Genomic DNA, 25,387 nt, shown 5'->3' with positions numbered 1-25,387 from the left:
GGAAACCCTGCTCACAAACTTGACATATATATACAAATCTGAATATTTAGTTTGTGAGTTAATCGCCCCGGTTTACACAGCCATTACAGCAATAACCTCTAGAAAAAATGTGTTTAATCCTATAATGTTCATGATGTTTGCAAGTATTGAAGGTATATAAAACTCTATGTTTTAAATTTCTCAAATAAACCAATATCAAGGTATAATCTTAGGCTACATGAACATGCTAATTGTCATCATATTCATGATATTGGATGGCTGTGAGACTTACTGTATCTATCCTAAATTTCTAATCAACAATAATTTTATAAAAATTTAAATTATATAAAATTATATTAAAATTGGATTGTGATTAAATATTTGACACATCAAAAGTTCCTGACTTAAAGAATTTGATCAAAGAACTTAATATATGACATGTATGACATTACATTACCTTCTGTATTACCCAATATTCTAAATCTAAATACACATGGTTAGATTCAGCATATATATCAGAAACCCCAAGAATTAAATTTTTGATAAAATCAAACAAAGCTTAATTTGAACATAAATTTGGACCAATTTGATACAAAGGCTCAAAATCAAAATCTAAATATAGCCAATATGATTAATTTTTATTGAAATCGAACGAAATTTAATTGGTCTCTGAAATTTAAGAAAATTTGAAAACTGGACACAAACACTAAAATATGGATACAAATTTCATTTTTTCTTCTTATTAAAATCAAACAAAGTTTAATTTTGGACCCTTTGGATCTAAATGTGAACTAATCTAAAGGCAATTATTATTAATTTCTTTGTCGTCATTGCTTGTGGAGAGTTGTCTCATTGGCAATCATACCACATCTTCTTTTTTTTATAATATTGGACTTTTTGGACTTTAATATGGATTAATTTAAATTGGTTCAAAAATAAAAAATCTTAATGCAGTTAGTATAAGCATATCGTAGTACCAGAATAATTAGTTTGTGGTGTAATCACACAGATTAATTTGGGATCCTTTGGACCTCAACATGCTCAATGTGGACCAATTTAAAAGTAAGGCCAAATTTTCAAAATTCAAATACATTACAGGAATCCAAATGGTCACCTCATGTACATTAGTTTTCAAAGAGGATCATCTATGGACCATTTCACAAGTGTTGTCCTGATTGGCTCAGAAATTCAGAGGATAAAGTTTTAAAGATTTTTTTTATCATGAATTACTTGTACTTCAATATATATGTACTTCTTATTGGCTATTCAGTTTGAGAGGAGAAGATTGAAAGATGTAATTTGAAGAACAGCAGATGTAAAAATGCCAGCTGCCACTCATCCAACAAGAGCTCACAAAGCAGTTGAAGTTATTATCCATCATTGTCCATAATTACCTTATCACTGGTTTGAGATGCATAAACATATTTTCTTTTCCTAGTATTGTAATGACTCTCTGGATCAAATTGATTTTCCTGCAAAAATTATGAAATTTTAACAAGAAGGCATGCAATGTCATATTACAAATACCAATTATCCCCCTTGTAGTTCCAATTTTCTGCTTACAGGCAGTACATGTACATTGTGTAGGTGTTTGATAGATCTGAAAAGTGCTCAAATATTACAAGTTATCACTGTGAAGCTCATACATAAAATAGTCAGTATAAGAAGTAGTTTCAGAGAAACATGTGACTGAAATTGAGTCACTGAATTTTTTAGGACCAACTGGCCAAGGACAAATGGAGTGACACAATATAGCTCCTACTTTTAGAGTTAACACAGTTCTTTTTACAGATCATTACATAAAAAAAAAATTTAAAAATCATTTGAAGTCCTTTTCATGCTTTTCGGGCAGATCATTACATATTTTTTTTTTTCAATTTCATTTTAAGTCCTTTTCGGCCAAGTTTTCATTTATGCCAATCAAGGTTACTTTTTTTTTAATTTTTGATCATTTCCAGATCATTGACAAATTAAAACATGAATATTTAATCAAAGCATGCAAAGTATTAACAAGAATGTGTCCATAGTACACGGATGCCCCACTCGCATTATCATTTTCTATGTTCAGTAGACCATGAAATTGGGGTCAAAACTCTAATTTGGCAATTAAATTAGAAAGATAATATCATAGGGAACATGTGTACTAAGTTTGAAGTTGATTGGACTTCAACTTCATCAAAAACTACCTTGACCAAAAACTTTAACCTGAACGAACAGACAGACAGACGGAAGGACGGATGTTCGGAAGGACGGACAGACGCACAGACCAGAAAACATTATGCCCCTCTACTATCGTAGGTAGTAGACCATAAAAATGTAAGAACTTTACATTTTTGATATATTAGATTTTTTTCATGACTTACATGTACATGTACTGGACTAGACAATCATAATGAACTACATGTACATGTTTATAGCTACATGAACTAAGAACATTTTTTTTAAAAGTTTTGTTTGTACATGTACATACATCTATTAATGGCTCCGGTGGTACTTGTAGCTGAGCTGGTAATTCTCTTCCTCAGTCATACATGTAGCATTCTTTTGACTGCATCTCTTGTATATGTTGTAGCAGACTATACATAATCCTGTGCAAATTGAAGAAAAAAATCATATGTCATAAGCTGTCCATGTTATGCAAACATTTGAAAATCATAATAAACAATGATAAACTGCAGCTAATATTTTCCACCTGAAGTAGAAATTAAAAAAATATATATCTATCATGTTCAGTTCATCAAAAAATGTTTTACCCATGTGCATATATACTACATACATGAACATGTATGTATATGTGTATACATGTATATTGTCATGATTGTGTTCAATACTATAAAATTGTGATAGGAGTAAATCGGTAAAAAGATTGTGAACAGCTGGATTCATATTTATGATTAACAACATTAATAATAGGTTTTTTTTCACTATTATATTATGAAGAAATAGCTACATTTGTAGTACAATTATTTATGGATCTCAGAAAGGCTGATCCTGAAGTCCCTTTCTTACAAGTGCAGTGTTATCCCCAGAAGATAGCATCCCATTTGGCGTAAAAAAAAATTAACTGTGTCATTTGTCGCGTCTCAGCGATGCTCTATTTCCATTGATTTCCTTTATGTTATACATGTATATGTTTATATTGTTCAATTCATTACTGAGAATACAATTAGACTAATCACTAATACCATGAATACAGTTGTTTCAGTTTGTTTTATTTATTCATTTATAGTTACAGAATTATTTTTTGCCTCTTGTGCCAAATAAAAATATATATATATGGTTTCAGTTACTATAAGTCATGAACATGATGAAAGTAAAATGAATGAATGATTTATCATAGTGCAACTTGTATATATATACAATGATAAACATATAAATATCTAGTACAAAAAAGGAACCTTTTTTTTTATATCAAAAGAGTAAAGAAAGTGTTATAAATAGCAAAAAAATCTCAATTTAAAAACTTTTTTCTTCATCATGTCTATGAAATTCATTGTTTCAAGGTACCCAATTGGGCCAATGATTTAGTTCCAGTTGTTTCTAATCTTTACATCAAAATGATATATATATTTTTGACAAAGTTTTCAGAAAAATAGTCTTTTTATGCGAAGTTCTCTATCGTGAAAATGCGGATTTTTGTCATATCTGGTCCGGTTCCGAACCGTAGTGTGCAATGGCAGCCAAATTTTTTTTTAACAAAAATGAGTCCAACAATAAACAATGTTTGACAAGAGATTGGGAATGAATGACGCTTTTAATGGATTAAATGGATTAAACGTAAACTAAAGCCAATTATGATCACTTTATGAAGAAGCATAAAATGTATTAAGCTCAAAATCAAATTGTTCGCTCTCAATAGAAAAGTAGTACCGGAAGAGACAGAAAGTATTTTTTGGAAAGTTGTAAAAATAAACCAACAAACCTTTTTTTAAGAGAAAAATGGTTTCAATCTAAGATTTTCGTAATACAAAACGTAGATTTCAATAAATGCGACGAAAATATTCATGGGACTGACGGAAGGACAGACAGAGGTAAAACAGTATACCCCCCCCTTTTTTAAAGCGGGGGTATAATAAGGAATGGGTTGTCCAGAAATTTTTCAGTATTTACGCAAGAAGAGTTAATTAAGGAAGAGGTTGTCTAGAGATATTCACTTAATTTTATTCACATTTTTTGGGGTTGATGTAAATATTTTTTTCTCTCATATAAACTAAATGTGTATTTTTAATTATGTATAAGAGGTAATGGATATTTTTTATACATTTTTTAACCAGTTGAACATTTTGCAGGATTGTTGGTTTAAAGGGAAACTTCGCAAAAAAATCAAAAATTGATATTATGTCCATTCTGTATAAAAATGCTCAAATTTATAGATATTAAAGTTTTATTCCGCTAGATAAGAGATGATTAGAGATCACCATTGATTTTAAATTTTGAGTATCAATTGTCTGCATTCCGCTATTTTGTCATCTTCTCCGATAAAAAAATCATGATATGTCTATAAACCACAAAGATTTGAAGAAAGTAAAAATCTATTTAAATATTTTTTCCAAGGGTTTATTTGGAAAAATGTAATATATACTCGTTGTCAATAGTAAAGGACAGATTGGAACATACCAGATATTGATTTAAAAAATGTACGCACTTGTTGTCGATTCGTTTATACGCCTGGATAGAAAGTTACGGAACTATAGCGTAATTTAAAATATATACATGTATACATTGAACATAAGAAAGGAACATACATTTTGTGTAAATTTGGGTAAAAGTTTTGTAAATAGACTAGTCAACGTATGCCAACGGTATGTAATCAACCAATTCGATAGACTTTTGTATACCAAAAGAAGAAGAAGAAGAAGAGAACCAATTTGATTTAAATACAGGTCGATATATAACTTGCTTTGGTTCATCAAAGTTATGAACATAGTAAAATCACAGATTTATATATCAAATAGATTGTTCTCGAATAAAGGAAGAAATTCGTCATCATCACAATTGTTCCGACATTCATGTAATATATATATGCAACTGGAGGTACACTGATAATCCCCAAGGGATGTGAATATTTTCTAGGAAAACTATTAAGTATTACGTACAGTTTCAAATCAATTTCGGGATTTATTTTCTTTCTTGATATTCAATGACAGCAACTTAAAGAATAAACTGCTTGTCCGCTTTAGGGGTATTCTTGCCAGTTGAACAGACTTATAATTACATTCAAAAATAGGGAAAGATGACATTAAATTCGTTGTCTGTTGTTTTTAAGTAAAAGTTAATTGAATCATCAAAGTTAATATCCTTTGGTCTTGAATGTATGTTAACTAATTAATGTGTTTTTATAGGCTAGCTCAAATCCTCATCCAAATAATATAATCTATATGTAATAATCCCTTCCTTCCACACAGAGATTTAATGCCAAGCAGTAGACATATAGGTACTAATTAAGTAATTAAATGAACAATAGATAACAATAATTAATCATAAATGTGAAAAGATGTGAAAACAAAAGTATTCGTACATATTATATTCCGCTTCGGTAGAGTTATCTTCAGATAGAGTTATCTTCAGATAGTTTCAGATATTAATTAATACATGGCTTTCAAAAGTCTAACTCGTACATTTTTTTGCCTAATTAAGACAATCAAAATGCTTTGGTTAAGCTATTTCTAATTTCTAAGTTCCCCTTTTTTATGAGACATAAATCAAGGACAAGCGGTGTATATCATTTCATTCTGACACATGAATTAGGTTTCCCGTCTTTAACCAAAAATTGTTTATTTCTTAGTAAATTAACTTATTTGAATTCAAATAAATAATCATGATAATAGCACCAAATATAATTAAATAATTCCACGGCGATCTATTTTTATTCGTCACCAACTTGAGTATGTACTTTAAATGTGTGTATTACATTGTAAATGCTCCCTTGTTTTATAATCCACTGATCCGAATAGACAGTCACACCTGGCAAGGTGTGCCCTAGAGGCGTGGTTAAATACTGAAGTGCAAATAACAATTTACCTTTCAACAAGCCATCTACGAGTATTGCCACAGAACCGGGAATACACACACAGTCATAGCAGAGGTAGTAAAAGGTCAATCAATAAGAGTACACCAACATATTGTCTTAACAGATTATTGTACGTTAATTTATTCACTTAATTAGTCCGAAAATGCATTAATTAAAAATAAATTTATAACTTTTTGTGTTGTCTACAAAAATAATTCAAATATATACGTTTTACATAGAAAATTTATCTCATGAATGTGTACAATTGCACGTCTGTGTGTTTTATCTTCTTATTATCAGATGGTTATTAGATAAAGCATAAGTCATTGGTGAGCTTACAATTACGTTAAAATATGATTAAAAGCCAAGACTTTTAATGATTGTATTTTAAATCCCAGCATGCAAAAACCAGGCGAAAACATCACGACCTACAGGAAGTAGTTAATATTTTTTCATTAATTATTGCAGGGCTTCGTTGTTTCTTATGAAGTTTTTGAAGTAACTATGTTATTAATTACCTGAAAAGAAAAATTATCAAAACGTCAGTCATAGAATGTTGGGAAAACTTTAGATAATAAACTTTTGCATTCTAGCTGCTTGATGCGTTTTAATGCATGCTAAAATCTAGTCCAAGTAATTATGACGTCTGGCAAGGCTATTTTATTTTTTTTCTGGGACGACTTCCTAAAATTAGGTGTCAAAGTTCCCCCCAAAATTTGCTCTCAAACTCCAGATGTAAAAAATGGCTTCGGCGTTATGACGTCGTAGGAAGGCGTCCCAGAAAAAAATTAAAATAGCCTTGCCAGACGTCATAATTATTTGGACTAGCTAAAATCACTGATACATGAATTATTCCAAAACAACTACAAGAACATACAAACAGATCTTATTATCATGGATTTTGCTAAAGCTTTCGACAAGGTACCACACAAAAGATTACTATACAAAATGAAATACTTTGGCATATCAGATCAAATCATTAACTGGGTAGACTCCTTTCTTTCAAACAGAACACAAACAGTACTTTTAGAAAACATGTCATCTTCAAAAATACCAGTCTCATCAGGAGTCCCACAGGGTACAGTGCTAGGACCGATACTATTCTTAATTTACATAAATGACCTCCCAGATTACATCCAACATAGCAAAATCAGACTCTTTGCAGATGATAGTATAATCTACCGACAAATTAAAACTCAAAACGACTGCCTCAAGCTTCAAGAAGACCTAGAAGCTGCCATACAATGGGAAAAAGATTGGCTTATGTCTTTCCATCCAGACAAGTGTAACATCATGAATATAACAACAAAAAGAAATCCCATCCACTTTTATTATAACATGTATGGACACATCTTAGAATCTGTAAAACATGCAAAATACTTAGGCATCACCATCTCAGCAGACCTAAACTGGAACACCCACATCCAACAAACTGCTGCAAAAGCAAATAAATCTTTAGGTTTCATCAGAAGAAACCTTAAAGTCCAATCGCAAACAATTAAAGAAAGAGCGTACCAAACACTCATAAGACCAAAGTTGGAATACTGTTGTACTGTATGGGACCCATTTACAAACGAAAATATAAAATCACTGGAAAAAGTACAAAGACGGGCAGCAAGGTATGTGTGCAATAGACATCACAATACCAGCAGTGTGTCTGAGATGCTAGATACCATGAAATGGCAAACATTACAAGAACGTCGACTACGAACAAGGCTTATTATGTTCCACAAAATTGTAAATGAAAACATAGCCATTCCATCGCAAAATGTATTACAACAGAGTCAGTCTACTACAAGATCCACCAATAAAGAATCCTACAGACAAATTCATTGCAATAAAGACAGCTATAAATTTTCTTTCTTCTGTCAAACCATCAAAGACTGGAACAAACTAACCCCTGAAATTACCAAAAACAGTACTACAGAAAACTTCAAGGATGCACTCACACACGACGTGCTCCTTGATACTTACCCTCATCTGAAATAAACAGATACTCTTGTTTTTATCTTATACCAAAAAAAACTAAAAATAAACCAGATGCTCCGCAGGGCGTAGCTTTATACGACCGCAGAGGTTGAACCCTGAACGATTGGGGCAAGTATGGACACAACATTCAAGCTGGATTCAGCTCTAAATTTGGATTGTGATTAAATAGTTGACACAGCATAAGTTTCTGACACAGAATGAATGTGTTCTAATGAACTTAAAATTTTTGTTTTCTCTTAGAGCAATTCACAATGCTGTTGAATATTAATCCTCTCAAAAAAATGTTTGAAGAAATTTTCTTTTTTATTTATGAAATTTCAAATGAGAAAAATTGAACCCAATTTTTTTAATCACATCCCCCTTTCCCTTATTCCAAAACTAATCTCAATTAAAATTTCTAATGGAGTTTGCAACAATAACTACTCATTTAAATACATCATAAAATATTAAGATGTAAAAAAACTGCTTGTTATCACTGAATGGTAAAGATTATTTTAATTTATCAGTTGCTAGTAAAAAGTGAATATACATTGTATATTGTATATAACAAAGATTTAAGTTGATTCTGGACAAAGAAAGATAACTCCAATTAAAAAAAAATCTTGCTATTGCACAATATTTTGCAATTAGATATTTCTTGCTTACTATTCTGGACAAAGAAAGATAACTCTAATTAAAAAAAAATTTGCTATTTCACAATATTGTGCAATTAGATATTTCTTGCCATTGCGCAATACTGTGCAATTGAAAAGACTTGCTATTGCACAATACTTAATATAATAATTTTAGATCCTGATTTGGACCAACTTGAAAACTGGGCCCATAATAAAAAATCAAAGTACATTTTTGGATTCAGCATATCAAAGAACCAAGATTTCAATTTTTGTTAAAATCAGACTAAGTTTAATTTTGGACCCTTTGGACTTTAGTGTAGACCAATTTGAAAATGAAGAATCTACATACATAGTTAGATTTGGTATATCAAAGAACCCCATTTATTCAATTTTTGATGAAATCAAACAAAGTTTAATTTTTGACCCTGATTTGGACCAACTTGAAAACTGGGCCAATAATCAAGAATCTAAGTACATTTTTAGATTCAGCATATCAAAGAACCTAACTGATTCATTTTTTGTCAAAATCAAACTAAGTTTAATTTTGGACCCTTTGGACCTTAATGTAGACCAATTTGAAAACGGGACCAAAAGTTAAGAATCTACATACACAGTCATGACAGTTAGATTCGGCATATCAAAGAACCCCAATTATTCAATTTGGATGAAATCAAACAAAGTTTAATTTTGGACCCTTTGGGTCCCTTATTCTGTTGGGACCAAAACTCCCAAAATCAATACCAACCTTCCTTTTATGGTCATAAACCTTGTGTTTAAATTTCATAGATTTCTATTTACTTATACTAACGTTATGGTGCGAAAACCAAGAAAAATGCTTATTTGGGTCCCTTTTTGGCCCCTAATTCCTAAACTGTTGGGACCTAAACTCCCAAAATCAATACCAACCTTCCTTTTGTAGTCATTAACATTGTGTTTAAATTTCATTGATTTCTATTTACTTAAACTAAAGTTATTGTGCGAAAACCAAGAATAATGCTTATTTGGGCCCTTTTTTGGCCCCTAATTCCTAAACTGTTGAAACCAAAACTCCCAAAATCAATCCCAACCGTTCTTTTGTGGTCATAAACCTTGTGTCAAAATTTCATAGATTTCTATTAACTTAAACTAAAGTTATAGTGCGAAAACCAAGAAAATGCTTATTTGGGCCCTTTTTTGGCCCCTAATTCCTAAAATGTTGGGACCAAAACTCCCAAAATCAATACCAACCTTCCTTTTGTGGTCATAAACCTTGTGTTAAAATTTCATAGATTTCCATTCACTTTTACTAAAGTTTGAGTGCGAAAACTAAAAGTATTCGGACGACGACGACGATCCCCTATAAAGGAGTTATTGCCCTTCATAGTCAATTTTTAACAATTTTCTTAAAATTTGAAGATTTTCAATAACATTTTCCACAGAAAGTACTGTTATAGATAGAGATAATTGTAAGCAGCAAGAATGTTTAGTAAAGTAAGATCTACAAACACATCACCATCACCAAAACACAATTTTGTCATGAATCATCCATCTGTGTCCATTGTTTAATATTCACATAGACCAAGGTGAGCGACACAGGCTCTTTAGAGCCTCTAGTTCTATAGTACACTGCAAATGTGTATGAATTACAATAAATGAGTATTCATTATGATATAGCTACCCAACAACATAACATAGAACTTACCTGTATATGCATTTTAATAACAGCTTTTCCTATTAATGTTGCACCAAAAAATGTCCAAAATGGAATGAGAAAATGACCACATGTTATTCCTGCCAAATCAAACAGAGGGTTTGGTATCTGTAAAAAAAAGTAAAATTTATAATCAAAACAATCAAAATTGAATTTATACAAATTCAGAGGCAATCCAGTTTCACAATGAAGTAAGCTTAAATAAAATCTATGCTTTTTCAATGTTTAAAAGATTACAATACCAATTTCTAAAATTAGCCTATATTTAATATTTTATCAATAGATATGTACCAACATCTGAGCATCTGCAACTCATATATTTAACTGACAGACTTCTTATACAGATTTTAAAATAGAATTAAAGAACAAAGAGGCACAGATTAAAATAAAGCATGTTTTTTTGTCTGATAATGGACAAATTGACCATGTTTATAGAAAAAATGTTTTGTCGTTTGGAAAAGTTTTTCCAGAAGTGATGTTTTTAAGATTAATACCTGCATAGGGGCCAGCTGAAGGACACCTACGATGCGGGAATTCTCGCTACATTGAAGACCCATTGGTTGCCTTCGGCTGTTGTTTGCTCTATGGTCGGGTGGTTGTCGCTTTGACATATTCACCATTTCCTTTCTCAATTTTATACTGTAAACCAACTTATTTTCGCGGATACTTTATTTCGCGTTTATCTCCAGCTAGTCTACTTCACGGCGATTTAATTTCGCGATTTTTTAGTTAACTTGATATAGTTTAATAAGGAAAGATCCAAGTTATACATATTCGCGACGATTTAATTTCGCGTTATTTTTCTTCCCCCAAGAGTCGCGAAAATTAATCGGTCGCGAAATTAAGTTGGTTTACAGTATTCAGAATTTCAGACACAAATTAAAAGTACCATTTATTAAGATTAAACCTTACATAGAAACCCCAGTAATGTTTATCTAGCTTAGTACTTACCGATTGATTGATTGATTGTTGGTTGCTTAACGTCCAGTGGCAAATATTTCATGCATATTCAGGACGAGAACAAGTTCACAATAAATACAATAGGTAGGTCTTGTCACAATAGAGGCCATCTGGGATGATGGTCGGGGAAATTTGGACTGCCACTGGAAAATGAGGGTTTATTGGATAGGGAAAGAAATTTTGCCTTGCAACAGGCCACCTACGGACCCCTCAAAGAGTTGTTGCAAGGGTTCTTTACGTGCAAAGAGCGTGGCACTCTCTCTACACGAGACATCGGATTTAACGTCCCCTTTCTGACCGGACGTGACTGCGAACTTGATACATCCCGCACAGCCAAACGGACACCCCACTTCAGCAAGCGTTTTACTGCCAGTCGAGAGAAGACCAAGTGACCATATTTCTATTCCCCAGTCACCCTTGGGGGTCAGTACTTACCGATGCACAGGCTAAGATACCAAAGAATCCAACTTTCTGTACAAGGTTATGTACAGCTAATTTAGATTTTTCCATAAATCCCTGAAAATAAAAAATAAAACAATAGACAAGAATATATTAAAAATTCTTTTCCAATTATCATGCTTGAGATAACAGAAATTTCAAATCCTTCTTGTTTGTTTACTATTTAAATGCATTTGGACACATTTAATTCTACTTTTTAACCATTGTTAACTCTAGATCTACTTGAAATATGAACTGATTTAAAATAAGGGATAAATTTTTTGTTGCTAATTTGCTTCTAGCTATATTTTCCTCGTTTTAGGTCATATGCTCTTATTTTTTTTTTTATAAGTTTTGGATTTTCAAATATTTCCACCTAAAGCATTGCTGAAGAGTCATTTCTTGTCAAAATGCACATCTGGTGCAGAAAAATTGGTGCCTTTAATGTTATTAATTACAGTAATAACTAACAAACACAGTGAACAAAGCTAACAAAGTCCTACCCTCTAAGCACTGTAAAAAGTGTGACAAATCAAGCCAACATAACAAAGAAGCAAAGTCGTGAGTTTTGTTAAGACGTAGCATATGGTTATTTATGTGCTCAATATCATTATGCAAGAAACATTCTTTAATTTTTTTAAATGAAATCCATTTCAATGCTGGTTCAGAAACAAGATGCCTAAAAACTTCTGAAGATATAGTAGTCCAAATATGAGACATGAGAATGAACAGACAAACAGACCAACAAGTTAAACATACAATTACTATATACAGCTCCCTTAAAAAGGGAGGTATAATACCTACACTGTTAGTGAATTTTAAAATGGATATCCCCAAAACCATAAATAATATTATCTTCACTCGGACAGTAAGAACAAGATAACGTTTCTTTGTTTACACCGTCAAGTAGTGTTCAACAACTGTATCTATATAGATTCCTACACTGCATCAAGTGTATTACGATATTTCTCCACTCGAGACAGTTAAATTTTATTATTTAAAGCACGAGGCTTAAAATTTAACTGTCTCAAGAGGAGAAATATTGTAATACACGAGTTATAGTGTCGGAATCTGTTTCTCTAATGATTTTTATCCTTCTTTTTCAAAGATTTTCAGAAACTTGTGTTCTTTATATGCGACGTCATCAGGCATTGCCGCCTTTTTTCATGGCGTCACAATAGGACAATTCAGAAGAAAAAAAAACCATTTAGATGTCATAATCAAATTTCGACTAATCATTTGCCGAGAACAGATTTTTCACTAGTGAGGAGAAATATTTTTCTCACACCGGTCAGGAAATGTGAAAATAGCACAAAAATTAGAGAAAGTATCATCAATGTCTGTGCATAGATGTTAAAGAGGAGTTACACTTACAAGAGACAATTACCATAAAAAGCTCAGTATGATAAGTCCCCATTCCCTTTTTGCAACAGGAATTCAGAAAAACCTTTTTGTCACTCAGTGAAATTCTTCAACTTTCAAGATCATGGTCGTTTAAAATGTTTATAGTTCAAAATGTTGAAAAGGATTCTAGAACACTGTTATGACTGTACAGATGCTAAATAAACACAAAATAAAAAAATAAAAAATATTGGAAAGTTTTTGTGTAAATTGTAAACAATTTCATTGTAAGTATGTAAAACATGTAGAAATCCGATCCATAATAAATATTGGGGAAAAAATACAACTTGATATTAGGTGTTAGCTTTTAGTAAATTACTGTTAAATTTATTCATGGCTTGAACGTGTGATGACCGTAGCCAAATTATCCGCCAGCAGCTGTCTGAAACACCAAATCCAATAAATAACTTCTTACGTAAAAATGTAGTTTATACATCATTATGCAATGCTATGAATAGAAATAAGAAATGTCTAATGAATTATATTACATTTTGATATTTATTAGTAAATATTTTTAATTGAATATTAGTATGGAACAGATAATCATTAAAGAATTTGAAAAGAAATAAAGGTGCCCTCTACTCTTTCAGAACATTTCGCAAAGTAAGCAAACATCACAAAATTCTTGCCTTAAGTACTTCAAAATTTGCACTGCTGCCCAGCAATTTGAGATTTGCAGTAAGACTATTGATTTTGCAAGCCCGAGTACGGTGCCACATATTGTAATATTGAAGTAGGTTCAATTATCTCCCCTATCATAATACGACCAAGATTATATTCCTTCATGTACATTGTCAGGTAGAGTTCTACAACTGTGTAAAGTGACCAACAGACAGATAGGTAGTCTGATTCCTAGATTTAAACCTCAAAAGCTTAGGTTGTTGGAAGGGGAGTTTAAAAAAGATAGAATGCCACTTACATTTTAAATCGTGTCAATGGTTTCACAAAAATTAAACAAAATGCACAAAGGACAAAAGTAAAAATTATAAAATAGACAGAACAAGAATGTGTCCAAAGTACACAGATGCCCCACTCGCACTATCCTTTTCCATGTTCGATGGACTGTGAAATTGGGTACCGTATAAATCGTTAAATAAGCCGCAGGTTTTTTTCTCTGTCTTTGTCCCTGCGTGTTATACTCGGGTGCGTGTTATGTAAGTATTATTTTCTGTTTTCAGGACGACGGTGAAAGAAAAAAATATCTGGATTTGTTTTCTGGAGACAGTCAGATTGTCAAGTGCTTGCAGTGACTTGATAAATTGTTAATGTTGCATATTTTGTTATGAATAAATAAATATATTAACTAAATCGTTTGTTTTTATTTCATTCAATCATTGTTGGTTTACAGGAAGTCGATAACCATGTGTTTAGTGTTCATTTCGTAAACAAAGAAAGATAACTGTGTCCATACAGGATATTAATTGTGTATTTATCATAAATATGTAGTTGTTAGTTGATTTAATGTGTTTTAATATAAAATTTTCTAATGAAATAATAAAGAAAGTGATTGTGTGTCTTGCCAATATTACAAGTTTCTTTAAATGACGATGGTGATGCATGTGCTTAAATCGACACTTTAAAGTGCTTCATAAACAAAGAGAGATAATCGTGTTTGAGAAGAGGTACCAAACAGGATAAAATACTGAAGAGTAACTGTCGTTTTATTGTGTTTCAAAACGAAATATCTTTACGAAATATTATTGGATGTTTAACTAAAAAAAAAGAATACTAATTTTTATAATTTAATCTGTTAAAACATTTATTTATTGCCGTCTTCTTTTAATCCCCCTTGTCATTGCTCATAACACTTTCATTTAAAAATAGACAATGACTTGCAAAAAGTAAATTGTTTTGTTTGTTGTATTCATCCAAATTAAAATTGAAAAATGTTTGTTACGTTCAGAACTTCAACTTTTATTTTATAGACAACAATAAAATTCTTAAGATTGTTTTAATTAAAAAAAATCTTGACTTTTGGGTGAACAGTTTTCACACGTGGGTACAGGTAAGTAGGTCATAATCAAGGTAAACAATGGCAGTTTTATGGCTTGGGTGACCTTTCATGCATACATTTTTAAGATTAATTTAAATCCTTAATGCCAATTCAAACAATAAACAAGCAATCAATACCATACTAATTTTAATCAAAACAACAAGGTTCAATGGACACCCAAGCTGTCAACACATGGCCATTGTTGACAAAAAACATCAAACGAAACTGGCATAATTAAAACAATGAGAAAAGTATAATTATTTTATTACGATTTTTTATTTTAATATGACACAAATAAATATATTCAAAAATACTCTCAACTTTCTCACCAATCTGAAAATAGAAATGAAACAAATTACGGTGTGAGTTACAAAAGGAGAAAATATTCATGACACTATCAGGTCAGTAGAATAAATATACGTTTTCTTCAGTGTGCGCTTAATATTCAGGTGCGTTTTATGTAAGGACAAAAACAATCTTCCCCCCAAAAAACGGCCGTGCGGCTTATAAAACGATGCGCTTTAAATTCGAAAATATACGGTAATAATCTAATTTGGCATTAAAATTAGAAAGATTATATCATAAGCAACAAGTGTACTAAGTTTCAAGTTGATTGGACTTCAGCTTCATCAAAAACTACCTTGACCAAAAACTTTAACCTGAATGGATGCACAGACGAACGGAGCCACAGACCAGAAAACATAATGCCCCTCTACTATCGTAGGTGGGGCATAAAAAACAGAGTGATTACTAGAAGGCACCCACAAAAACATGAAAGGCCAAAAATAACAGTACACACTCTCACTCGGACCATAACCTGTGAGACTTACTAATTCTTCAGGATGCTCTTTTTTCTCATGAATGAGTTCTTCTATTTCTTCAAACTCATCGTCATCAAGATCTGCCCCTGACAGCCTGGCTGCCCTTGCCATAAAATAGGGCGGCAATTCTCCAAGTGCTGTCCCAGCACCCTGAAACATAAAGATATATTTTTTTAATCTCTCACTCTATAATATGAATTATCCAATAATTAGTACTTCTTGTATGGTGTGGTATAAAAAATATTCTTGCATTTTTGTGCCTGTCCCAAGTCAGGAGCCTCTGGCCTGTGTTAGTCTTGTATGATTTTTAATTTTAGTTCATTTATATATTTCGGGTTTAACATCCATTATCACTGAGCTAGTACACATTTTTGTTTAGAGGCCAGCTAAAGCATGTAATGGGCAGTCAGGGGACTTACTTAAATAAGTGATTTTCTAAATCACTGATTCAAGTAACATTATTGCCATAAAGGTTGGAAGTTAGAGTTGTCTTTCTTTAATAATCACCTATTTAAGTAGTACAAGTTAATCACTAGGAGAAGTGATTTAATTTTATTGTAGCTTTAAATATAGAATACTAATGATCCAGGGACTAATTATGTTTCTAAAGTATCAGAACCAACATCTGTGTTGTCTAGGATGACCAGGTCATTTCAGGTGATGACCTTGTACTGAATCTAGGATAATGACATAAAAATCACTTGTTTAAGTATCAGACCTCAATTTCCTTCCCAAAACTCACTTCTTTAAGTATCATTATTTTAATAACCCCCACTAATTTCAACACCCCCCGAACAGTGAAATTTTTATCGCGAACAGTAGAATTTTATTACATAATCTGAAAGATGAAACCTTGAACTTCGTAGGAAAAATACTCCCACTGCTGGGGAAAATCTTTTAAGAAAGTATCAGTTCATTATGTACATGATGTAAAGCCATTATTATAGCATTTTTTCAACTAAAATAGAATTTTCAGCTAAATGATAGCATCAAAGGCATAAACCTTGCTACTTAAAAGAAGCAAAAAGTTCATTTTTTTTAATTTTACTAATTAAAAGATGTTATTTAAACCTATGTGTTTAAAATTTTGAAAAAAACTACATAATCCCAATTTGTGACAAAACCTCAAATTTGCTACTTAAATAAGTGATTTAAAAATCACTTATTTCAGTAAGTCCCCTGACTGATGGGTGCGGGATTTTTCTCTTTGTGTTGATGACCCATTGGTGGTCTTTGGTGAATATTGCTCTCAGGTTGGGTTGTTGTCTCTTTAACACATTCCCTATATCCATTCTCAATTTTATCTAAATATATATGATGAGTTTCTTTATTTGCTATGATAGTTTAGGAGACAACATCATTTTCATAAAGGTTGAATATATGACATACCCACATAATAGCTTCAAGTCTGACTTTATTCATTATAGTCCATAATGATACTGTGCTGCCATCTGTAACACCTTCCGGACAAACAATTCTAAAAATACAAGATTACTTAAATTTAATCTAGTGTATGAAATAAGGGATCTATATACATTTATTCATATATGACATTATTTGTTAACACAGTTTAAAAATTAAATCTGTTCATCAATATATTTTATAAATTACATAAAATAGGCCGTTAGTTTTCCTCGTTTGAATTGTTTTACATTGTCATTTCGGGCCTTTGCGGTATGGGCTTAGCTCATTGTTGAAGGCCGTACGGTGACCTATAGTTGTTAATTTCTGTATCATTTTGGTTTCTTGAGGAGAGTAGTCTTATTGTCAATCATACCACATCTTCTTTTTTATAATAAATATTTAAGAAACTATATGTCATACAACTAATAGGGAAAGAAACACAAGCAAATTAAAGAAAAATGCTATTTCAACATAAGAAATTTATTAAAAAAAATCCAGAAAATTATAAAATTCAGAATTGATTCCTATCATTCACAAAATAAAACAATTCAAACAGGAAAATTAATTATATATAATCTTCAAAATATTACTGAACACAAAACTTTGTTTTTGATGAAGTAGAAAAGTATCAAATGAAAAATAACTTTCCAACTACTTAAAGATACTGTTTATATTGGAAGGTTAAAAATTTAGGAAGATTAACACAATCATACTATTCCGTGAAATTTAAGAGTAAGCAAGTCTTTCAGAAACTTTAAATCAAAATTTTATAAAGCATTCACTGAATCCATTGATACATGTATCTTACTAAATTAAGAAATATGGGAAGTATTAGCAAACAAGAATGTGTCAATAGTACACGGATACCCTATTAACACTATCATTTTCTATGTTCAGTGGACTGTGAAATTGGGGACAGAACTCTAATTTGGCATTAACATAAAAAAGATCATATCATAGGGAACATGCTATAAGTTTCAAGTTGATTGGACTTCAACTTCATCAAAAACTACCTTGACCATAAACTTTAACCTGAAGCAGGATAGACAGACAAATAAACGACGCACAGACCTAAAAAGGTACTGCCCCTAGGTGGGGTTTAAAAATTTTAAACACAACATTTTTAAATTAAAGAACCTTAGTGAGCGCGCTCACATACCCCACGTCCCCACATTGTCATTGGAGAAATAAAATAAGTATGAGAAAAAAAAATTGTATAAAAAAAAAAAATTGAATCATAATTTCCTGTCGATATACACATCTACATAGTATGTCCTTATTATCTGAAAAGGTTTCATGAAATTCTGTTGTGTGGTTTGAGAGGAGTTGCGATGACAAAAGGTTGCAGTAGTATATTGGGCAAATAAGTTCAAAGGGGCGTAACTCCTGGGAAAAAAATTGAATCGTAATTTCCTGTTGATATGCACATCTAAGTAGTATGTCCTTATTATCTGAAAAGGTTTCATGAAATTCTGTTGTGCGGTTTCAGAGGAGTTGAGATGACAAACTGTTGCAGTAGTACATTAAAGTAAATAAGTTCAAAGGGGCGTAACTCATGGGAAAAAAAATGAATCGTAATTTCCTGCCGATATGCACATCTACGTAGTATGTCCTTATTATCTGAAAAGGTTTCATGAAATTCTGTTGTGTGGTTTGAGAGGAGTTGCGATGACAAAAGCTTGCAGTAGTATATTGATCAAATAATTTCAAAGGGGCGTAACTCCTGGAAAAAAAATTGAATCGTAATTTCCTGTCGATATGCACATCTACGTAGTATGTCCTCATTATCTACAAAGTTTCATGAAATTTTGTTGTGTGGTTTCAGAGGAGTTGAGATGACAAACTGTTGCAGTAGTACATTAAAGTAAATAAGTTCAAAGGGGCGTAACTCCTGGAAAAAAAAATGAATCGTAATTTCCTGTCGATATGCACAACTACATAGTATGTCCTTATTATCTAAAAAGGTTTCGTGAAATTCTGTTGTGTGGTTTGAGAGGAGTTGCGATGACAAACTGTTGCAGTGGTACATTAAAGTAAATAAGTTCAAAGGGGCATAACTCCTAGAAAAAAAATTGAATCGCAATTTCCCGTCGATATGCACAACTACATAGTATGTCCTTATTATCTGAAAAGGTTTCATGAAATTCTGTTGTGTGGTTTGAGAGGAGTTGCGATGACAAAAGCTTGCAGTAGTATATTGATCAAATAATTTCAAAGGGGCGTAACTCCTAGAAAAAAAATTGAATCGTAATTTACTGTCGATATGCACATCTACGTAGTATGTCCTTATTATCTACAAAGTTTCATGAAATTTTGTTGCGCGGTTTCAGAGGAGTTGAGATGACAAACTGTTGCAGTAATACATTAAAGTAAATAAGTTCAAAGGGGCGTAACTCCTGGGAAAAAAAATGAATCCTAATTTCCTGTCGATATGCACAACTACATAGTATGTCCTTATTATCTAAAAAGATTACGTGAAATTCTGTTGTGTGGTTTGAGAGGAGTTGCGATGACAAACTGTTGCAGTAGTACATTAAAGTAAATAAGTTCAAAGGGGCGTAACTCCTAGAAAAAAAAATTGAATCGCAATTTCCCGTCAATATGCACAACTACATAGTATGTCCTTATTATCTGAAAAGGTTTCGTGAAATTCTGTTGTGTGGTTTGAGAGGAGTTGCGATGACAAGAAACAGGACTGACTGATGGACGGACGGACGGGTCAAAAACATTATACCCTCCGCAACTTCGTTGCGTGGGGTATAATAAACTTTATACATACTCTGTTGGATACGGTGGTTCTGGAAAGTTTGTAGATTTACATTCATAAGCTGCTAATGTTACTGCTGAAATATGTGGTCCCTGAAATAATACAAATTAAAGAACCTTAGTGAGCATGCTCACATACCCCAAGTCCCCACATTGTCATTGGAGAAATTAAATAAGTACAAGAACTAGAGGCTCTAAAGAGCCTGTGTCGCTCACCTTGGTCTATGTGCATATTAAACAAAAGAGTCACAAATGGATTCATGACAAAATTGTATTTTGGTGATGGTGATGTGTTTGAAGTTCTTACTTTAGTGAACATTCTTGCTTCTTACAATTATATCTATAATGAACTTTGCCCATTAGTAACAGAGAAAAATATTTGGTAAAAATTTACATAAATTTACCAAATTAATGAAAATTGTTAAAAATTGACTATAAAGGGCAATAACTCCTTAAGGGGTCAATTGACCATTTAGGTCATGTGGACTTATTTGTAGATCTTACTTTGATGAACATTATCGCTGTTTACAGTTTATCGCTATCTATAATAGTATTCAAGATAATAACCAAAAACAGCAAAATTTCTTTAAAAATTACCAATTGGAGGGCAGCAACCCATCAACCAGTTGTCCAATTCATTTGAATATTTCAGGGCAGATATATATTGACTTGATTAACAATTTAACTCCTTGTCAGATTTCCTCTAAATGATTTGGTTTTTGAGTTATAAGCCAAAAACTGCATTTTACCCCTATGTTCTATTTTTAGCCGTGGCGGCCATCTTGGTTGGTTGACCGGGTCACGCCACACATTTTTTAAACTAGATACCCCAAAGACGATTGTGGCCAAGTTTGGATTAATTTGGCCCAGTAGTTTCAGAGGAGAAGATTTTTGTAAAAGATTACTTAGATTTATGAAAAATGGTTAAAAATTGACTATAAAGGGCAATAACTCCTAAAGGGGTCAACTGACCATTTCGGTCATGTTGACTTATTTGTAAATCTAACTTTGCCGAACATTATTGCTGTTTACAGTTTATCTGTATCTATAATAATATTCAAGATAATAACCAAAAACAGCAAAATTTCCTCAAAATGACCAATTCAGGGGCAGGAACCCAACAACGGGTTGACCGATTCATCTGAAAATTTCAGGGCAGATAGATCTTGACCTGATAAACATATTTACCCCATGTCAGATTTCCTCTAAATGCTTTGGTTTTTTAGTTATAAGCCAAAAACTGCATTGTACCCCTATGTTCTATTTTTAGCCGTGGCGGCCATCTTGGTTGGTTGACCGGGTCACGCCACACATTTTTTAAACTAGATACCCTAATGATGATTGTGGCCAAGTTTGGTTCAATTTGGCCCAGTAGTTTCAGAGGAGAAGATTTTTGTAAAAGTTAACGACGACGGACGACAGACGACGGACGACGACGACGACGCCGGACGCAAAGTGATGGGAAAAGCTCACTTGGCCCTTCGGGCCAGGTGAGCTAAAAACCAGGTGCTCCGCAGGGCGCAGCTTTATACGACCGCAGAGGTCGAACCCTGAAAAGTTGGGGCAAGTATGGACAAAACATTCAAGCGTGATACAGCTCTGAATTTGGATTGTGATCAAATTTTTGACATTACATGGGTTTTTTTTTACACAAAACAAATGTCAAGATTTTACAAATCAATTAAAGATTTCTTCTATAAACTTTTTAAATCTAAAATTAAATAGTTGACACAGCATAGGTTTCTGACACATAATGAACTTAAAAGTTTTTTTTTGCCTTTGAGCAATTCACTATGCTGTTGAATATTAATCCTCTCAAAAAAATGTTTGAAGAAATTTTCTTTATATTTATGAAATCTGAAATGAAAAAAATTTAAACCCCCCCCCCCTTTTTTTCACATCCCCGTTTCCCTTTTTCCAAAACTGATATCAATTCAAATTTCTAATAGAGTTTGCAACAATAACTACTCTTTTAAATACATCATAAAATATTAAAATGTAAAATAAAGTGCTTGTTATCACTGAATGGTAAAGATTGGTTGGTAGTAAAAGTGAATATACATTGTTTATTGTATAAAACAATAAAAAAAATACATCATAAAATATTAAATGTAAAAAAAGTGCTTGTTATCACTGAATGGTAAAGATTGTTTTAATTTATCAGGTGGTAGTAAAAGTGAATATACATTGTATATTGTATAAAACAATGATTTAAGTTGATTCAACTACTATTCTGGACAAAGAAAGATAACTCCAATTAAAAAATTTCTTGCTATTGCACAATATTGTGCAATTAGATATTTCTTGCTATTGCGCAATACTGTGCAATTGAAAATACTTGCTTGCACAATACTGTGCAATTGAAGATTTCTTGCTATTGCGCAATACTGTGCAATGGAAAATTTCTTGCTATTGCCGAATACTGTGCAATTGAAGATTTCTTGCTATTGCTGAATACTGTGCAATTGAAAATTTCTTGCTATTGCACAATACTTAATATAATAATTTTGGATCCTGATTTGGACCAACTTGAAAACTGGGCCCATAATAAAAAATCAAAGTACATGTTTAGATTCAGCATATCAAAGAAGCCCAAGAATTAAATTTTTGTTAAAATCAAACTTAGTTTAATTTTGGACCCTTTGGACTTTAATGTAGACCAATTTGAAAACGGGACCAAAAATTAAGAATCTACATACACAGTTAGATTTGGCATATCAAAGAACCCCAATTATTCAATTTTTGATGAAATCAAACAAAGTTTAATTCTGGACCCCGATTTGGACCCACTTGAAAACTGGGCCAATAATTAAAAATCTAAGTACATTTTTAGATTCAGCATATCAAAGAACCCCAAGGATTCAATTTTTGTTAAAATCAAACTAAGTTTCATTTTGGACCCTTTGGACCTTAATGTAGACCACTTTGAAAACGGGACCAAAAATTAAGAATCTACATTCACAGTTAGATTCAGCATATCAAAGAACCCCAATTATTCAATTTTTGATTAAATCAAACAAAGTTTAATGTTGAACCCTTTGGGCCCCTTATTCCTAAACTGTTGGGACCAAAACTCCCAAAATCAATCCCAACCTTCCTTTTATGGTTATAAACCTTGTGTTTAAATTTCATAGATTTCTATTTACTTATACTAAAGTTATGGTGCGAAAACCAAAAATAATGCTTATTTGGGCCCCTTTTTGGCCCCTTATTCCTAAACTGTTTGGACCTCAACTCCCAAAATCAATCCCAATCTTCCTTTTGTGGTCATAGACCTTGTGTTTAAATTTCATTGATTTCTATTTACTTATACTAAAGTTATTGTGCGAAAACCAAGAATAATGCTTATTTTGGCCCTTTTTTGGCCCCTAATTCTTAAACTGTTGGAACCAAAACTCCCAAAATCAATCCCAACCTTTCTTTTGTGGTCATAAACCTTGTGTCAAAATTTCATAGATTTCTATTTACTTAAACTAAAGTTATAGTGCGAAAACCAAGAAAATGCTTATTTGGGCCCTTTTTGGCCCCCAATTCCTAAACTGTTGGGACCAAAACTCCCAAAATCAATCCCAACCTTTCTTTATATGGTCATAACCCTTGTGTTAAAATTTCATAGATTTCTATTCACTTTTACTAAAGTTAGAGTGCGAAAACTAAAAGTATTCGGACGACGACGACGACGCCAACGTGATAGCAATATACGACGAAAAAAATTTCGTCTTGGTACCTGTTTTGACGCGGACCAGAAATGACGCACCAATTTAGTTTTGGGTTTTATATTTCTAAACAAAAGCTGTGACGTCATCGATAATTACTATTCATAACATGATGGTGAAGGTCATATGACTACAACATAGATGCCTCAAACTCTGTCCAGAAATGTTATTATTGCTTGAATTAGTAAAGATAATGCAATTTCCGCCATTTTATTAAGGTCAAAAACAGTCTACCCTTCCCAGAATGATTATCAGTCCTAAATCCACTTTGGCCGGCAAAAGTATGTAAGCACATGCTGCCCCAGTTTGTGTTTTTCAAATCATATGACTGTCATGTGACATGGTTTTACATTTAAGCGGGAATCACTGTAGAACAAATGATCGTCGCTTATATTATTTTCTATTGTTTATCGATTTTTTTCATTCATTGTACAAAGTATACATTGATAAATGTTTTAATGTCAATGTTGTTTTATGAATGCAATTACTTCTTATTTTCGAGTATATGGAATATATATGTCACTTTGATAAATTTTGAACAATTTTATATAAAATTTGAAATAAAATATAGGTTACAATTAAATTAATGAAAAAAATTGTGTTGCTATCAACGTGATCATAAAAGTGACTGTAAATGTCAAAATTTGTTATTAAAATTAAATATGTTGAATAGTGTTAACTTTAAATTATCCGGATTGAAGCAATTTTTCGAACATCAGGTACACTGCAAGTGGTTTTTACTGGTTTGTTTATAGTGCGTCATTACTGGTACCCATCATAAGTTGACAGTCCGTTTGTAATGTTAGCAAACATGATTTTTATTGCTTTTACTGTTTCAAAAATCAACTGTTTAATGATTGAAATACATTAACAAGTGATCAATCTTTCATTCTATTCCGGGTTTCTTTTTCTTTTAAATGGTAGATTAAATGCAGAGACAAACACAACGTTAGGTGCGTCATTACTGGTTCCTCGGGGATATAAAAATGTAATATTTAAAAACTAAATAAAAAAATTGTATAAATTAAAAACAAAGAAAAATTGTAAAAATTGAAAATATGAAAATATATGACCAAAAACAACTTTGAATAAGAAATATTTTGTTAATTTATATTTTGACAAAAATTATCAACATAAATTTATTAAAAAACATTTACCAGGCATGCGCCGGAAAGTAAACATCAGTACGTTGAGAAGAGAAGAAATCCAACCCCCAAAATAGATCATGAATTTATACATTTTTAGAATTATTTATATTTATTTTATCAAATATTATAGGATGCCGAATTGACTTTAAATAGGTGCTGATTTGACTAGTTCCGATTTAACAAGGTGCCGATTTGAACAGGTGCCGATTTGACTTGAAGTTGTACCCATTATAAATTGCCTTCCGACAGAATTTCGGCTGTAAAATCTCGTCTCTGTCCACATTTCAGTCCTAACCTTTTGAAATGTGATGTAACATCCCCCTGGCAATCAAATAACTCTACTAAATGTGTGCCATGAAGATGTAAACATAAAACATAAATTGATAATGTTACAGACAGCATCCATGTTGTATACAGCGCCATCTATAAATAGTTCTAAAGGGAGATAAGGTAAACTT

The 25,387-nt window shown here is 32.1% G+C and overlaps 1 protein-coding gene across 1 annotated transcript; it reads right to left on the bottom strand.

The window, feature by feature from the left end:
* Nucleotides 1–647: 647 nt before the first annotated feature.
* Nucleotides 648–25,341, bottom strand: LOC143060003 (vacuole membrane protein 1-like). The gene is made up of 8 exons (XM_076233522.1): nt 25,225–25,341; nt 20,079–20,158; nt 17,285–17,372; nt 15,905–16,045; nt 11,678–11,758; nt 10,274–10,390; nt 2,450–2,567; nt 648–1,451 (listed from the first exon to the last, which is right to left on the bottom strand). The coding sequence occupies exons 3-7, from the start codon at nt 17,315–17,317 to the stop codon at nt 2,556–2,558; spliced, it is 384 nt and encodes a 127-aa protein (XP_076089637.1). The 5' UTR covers nt 17,318–17,372; nt 20,079–20,158; nt 25,225–25,341; the 3' UTR covers nt 648–1,451; nt 2,450–2,555.
* Between the last annotated feature and the right edge of the window lie 46 nt (nt 25,342–25,387).

This window comes from Mytilus galloprovincialis, unplaced genomic scaffold (genome assembly GCF_965363235.1).
Source record: "Mytilus galloprovincialis unplaced genomic scaffold, xbMytGall1.hap1.1 HAP1_SCAFFOLD_57, whole genome shotgun sequence".
Classification (NCBI taxonomy): Eukaryota; Metazoa; Mollusca; class Bivalvia; order Mytilida; family Mytilidae; genus Mytilus; species Mytilus galloprovincialis.
The sequence above is the reverse complement of the archived record's forward strand: the minus strand, read 5'-3'. Positions and strand labels throughout refer to the sequence as shown.